The sequence below is a fragment of the Pterocles gutturalis genome, unplaced genomic scaffold, assembly GCF_000699245.1.
Source record: "Pterocles gutturalis isolate BGI_N339 unplaced genomic scaffold, ASM69924v1 scaffold8862, whole genome shotgun sequence".
Classification (NCBI taxonomy): Eukaryota; Metazoa; Chordata; class Aves; order Pterocliformes; family Pteroclidae; genus Pterocles; species Pterocles gutturalis.
The window spans coordinates 537-4368 of record NW_010110211.1 but is presented as its reverse complement, the minus strand read 5'-3'; the positions used below and the strand labels follow the sequence as shown (position 1 = coordinate 4368).

At 38.5% G+C, this 3832-nt stretch overlaps 1 protein-coding gene across 1 annotated transcript in view; it reads right to left on the bottom strand.

Annotated features, from left to right (window-relative positions):
- TUBD1 (tubulin, delta 1) overlaps positions 1 to 3442 on the bottom strand; it is a 5961-nt gene extending 2519 nt beyond the window's left edge. Inside the window, 5 exon segments of the mRNA XM_010073253.1 lie at positions 123 to 287; positions 1086 to 1317; positions 1862 to 2078; positions 2529 to 2676; positions 3256 to 3442. Of these exon segments, the coding sequence (XP_010071555.1) occupies positions 123 to 287; positions 1086 to 1317; positions 1862 to 2078; positions 2529 to 2676; positions 3256 to 3442 (949 nt within the window).
- Positions 3443 to 3832: the final 390 nt, after the last annotated feature.

Here is a 3832-nt window from a genome sequence, read left to right as displayed (position 1 = left end):
AACCCATTTCTGAACTGATTAAAGCTAGTCAGCGAGCTCCACAAAACAATAAGCTTTATTTCATCTGTAAAAATAAATGCTTAAAGAGTGATGGATACTGCAGATGAGTCAATGCTTTTTACCTTCCTCCATTTTAGCATTGGCAATGAGCATCTGCCTTAAATGTTTCATCAGTCCAGGCCAACTGAATGTGCTATAAGCGAGGGAGTTTTCAGGCATCTGAGGTATGTTACGAAGACCCAACATCTTGAATTCGGGATGTGGAACTAATGTCTCCATTAAGTCTCCTGAAAGAAGAAATTAACAGCTGCTTATGTTTGACAAAAAATATTGCTAGCTAAAATACCAGAGAGTGAGGAATTTTACAAAAATCTAGCCATTTCAGGTTAAGAAATGAAGCAGGGTATATAAGTTTTAATTTGACAAGTATATGGATACACATAATGCAAACTTGCTACGTACTATTGAGTTCTATACAAGCATGTCAGTAGCTCTTATTTTACAATTTAGACTTGTCTCGCTTTATAGTCCGGCTCAAAATCTCAAAGACCGTATACACTGCTAGAGAGATTGACAGATGGGAAAGTTTAATTTTGCATGCTAAACTCTTGGCAATATAGGTAACTTTCTCTAATACCTTAAAGATACAAAAGTCAGCCTGTTGCTACCAGGTTGTATGCTAGTCTGTCTTCTGCCTGAGCAAAACACAAACCTTTCATTTTGTTTCAGTGTATACAAACTTCTAACCTAATCTGAAATGTAAAACTCAGTCCAAAATTACTGTCCTGAACAAATTTCCTCTGCAACGTAAATAGGTACAAGGGTGTCTGTAGGTACTTGGAACAGGAGAAACTGGGTTATTTTGGTAAAGAACGAAACCAGAAGCTGGGGGATCTATTTTTGACTCTGCTACAAAATTGGGATTGAACTTCTAATTTAGTCTTTTGCTGCACTTTTCCTGTCTTAGAGCTTGGCATGTATCTGAATACTTGAGTAAGGAGTCTGGAGAACTTAGATTCACAGCGTGAAATGATTACAGAAAGATGTGTAAGAATGCATTAGGCAGCTGTATTACAGTTAGATACCTAACGGGTTTCTGCTGTAGTGTGAGCCACTTTCTGCTGTGTAAGTGGGCTGGAAAACACTCCCCAGCTGATGTGCGATGACTTGATTTACATCCCTGAAGGAGATCTGTTTAATATTCATCAGCTGGGCACAGATCTTGTGGATGACATCATTTTCATGAACAAGAAGGGCATCTGATGACTTATACAGATGTGACAGAGTCAAAACAGAGTTGTAGTTTTGAACAATGACCTGGAAACAAACAAACAAACAAAAATACACACAAATGAGAATCAAACAACTTAATCTAATTCTAGTTTATAATCCTCTGGCTACTGCCATTTCCTCGGTTATGATTTAGGAAGTGATTCATTTTATTTGACAAAGTGCAGAATGAGGTCAGGAGCTAGCAGAGCTTTTTCTTGGAAAGAGAAGCAAGCAAGCAAGACCTGTGAAAATCATGTGATCCTTCTCAGTTCATAAAAACATGCTAGAATAAAATCTGTCTGGGAACTGAGATACTATCATAACAGGGATTTCTAGTTAGCTAATAAGAGTGTCTCATGAAATTGCATTATACTTTAGCACTTACAGTATCAAGATTTTTTTTTTTTTTTTGTGAAACAACATGTACCAAATATTAGGCAAACCGTTAATTTGCTCTGTTACTTTCTGTCCTGTTGAACTTTTAAAAGGTAAAATGTACCTCTCTTCTAGATTATTTCAGTTGCAGATATTTTATGTTTAAACAGTGATTATAAACTTGTAGAATATCTCTGGGAAATAGGACATTCACCTCACCAGTGCCATAGGGCCAGATAACATGGTTTAGTATAAATGAGGTTGGAAAAGCATCTCTTAAACACTGGGTCACAAATGCTCCCAAGCCAGATCCTGTACCACCAGCCATGCTCATTACTGTGAAAAATCCACCCAGTCGATCACATTTCTCTGCTTCTTTTTGTACCAGATTCATTATGACTTCTTTGTGTCTAGGCCCATGGACAGAATAGCTGTTGAATAAAAGACAAAACAGTGAGACATGGCAGGTTATATCAAAACAAAAGCAGTAAGGTGAAGCTATTCATAAAGGATACTTTTCTGATTATTCTTTATATAACCTGGCATTATGTCACCCATTCTATCTGCAGTAAACAATCCTCAGCTGTGACATTTTGCAAAAGTGTTTTTAAACTGTCCTTATTGTTTCCTATTATTAAATCAAATATATTCACTCAATTCTAAAAATGTTACATTTTCACTGTAAATACCAATTTCACTTTGCAAAAAGCAGTTTAGAAATTTCACTGCTATATACATTGCTATTCTAACTTAAAAATAAATCAAGTGAATGCTACATACTCTGTGCCTTGCACAGCTGCAATAGTACTGCTCCTAGAGAGTCTACACAGCTCATCAGCCTCTACAGCTCCGTTAGTGACGCTTGGAACAATTGTTCATACCCGTTTGCCCAGTTGTTCCCAGACCCTTGTTTCTGACAGAAGTGTGACCGATCATCATATTTCCAGAAGCCAGACCTGGCTGCTATTGATAAGGTCTGGCTGATTACTTTAGGTTCCATGTCAATAAGCACAGCACGGGCAACAGGTACTGGATAGGAAGACAAAACCAGGAATAAAGTGCCAATATTAGAATTTATGAAAGATGGACAGACTTGCACCATGGTCCAAACTGTATTGGTCCCACCCACCTAAGATGAACTATTAACAGGACAGTAAAGGCAGGTACAGAAAGGAGGACTCAGCAATGCTCTGGCTTTCTGGAGAACCATCTATTATTCCCAAGACAAATCTGAACTCTAGAGACCATCGACCTTTCAGGAAAGAAACCACTTAATGTGTTTGATAACAACAAATTCAGATCTGTGGGTCCTACTCCATGGTATGACCTATCTACAGTAGAAAATGCAGATGTTTGGAAGGAAAGATTATGTATGTATGCTCGGTTTCCAGCTGTGTTACTGGCAGACTTGCTCTGCAGCCTCAGATGCTTTACCACGCTGTGATTTTGCTTACATGGTTATTAGCAATGTTGTGAAGGCAGAGGGTTGTGACAATTCTTCAAGACTGAAGGTAAACCTCATTCTTCAACTGAAGGTAAAGGACTTTTATTATTTCTGTACTCTCATCTGTACTAGGCTGGAAAGCAGACCCTCTGTGGGAAATAAACACTTAAATGCTATACCTTCAGATTCCTCCTCACTGAAAAACCGTTCTTTGCAAGCATTGTGGTAGGATTCATTCTCCTTCTTGGAACACAACCCATGAGTGCCATGGACATCACTGCAGATAGCATTAAACACCTCACGACCAATCTGATTGCCACACTGACCGAGCTGAACTGTGATTATTGACATTCTTATCCACTTTGTATTGAAGCCTAAAAAAAAAGAGAAGTATGCCTCTAGTAACCATGGAAAAGAGAGGGGGGAAAAAAGTTCTGACACATAGATTTCTGTTCAGTTTTGCAACTTTTGAGAACCTCTAGTGAGAAGGAAAAGGCTATGCTACAACCACTGGCTACTTCTGGGGAAACACAGACTGTCAGCACTTTCTCCTGAACATCAGAAGAATGCAGATGGCAGTCACCAGGAAATCAGTCTGGTTACTGTTGCTATACATTTGAACAGGGCTGTAACCAACCATACAGCAAGCACACTCTCCATTTTCTTACTCTTGCTTAGTAAGGTAGGATAGAAACAAATAATTATAACTCCATAGGATTAGGCTGCAAAGGCATAATAGGC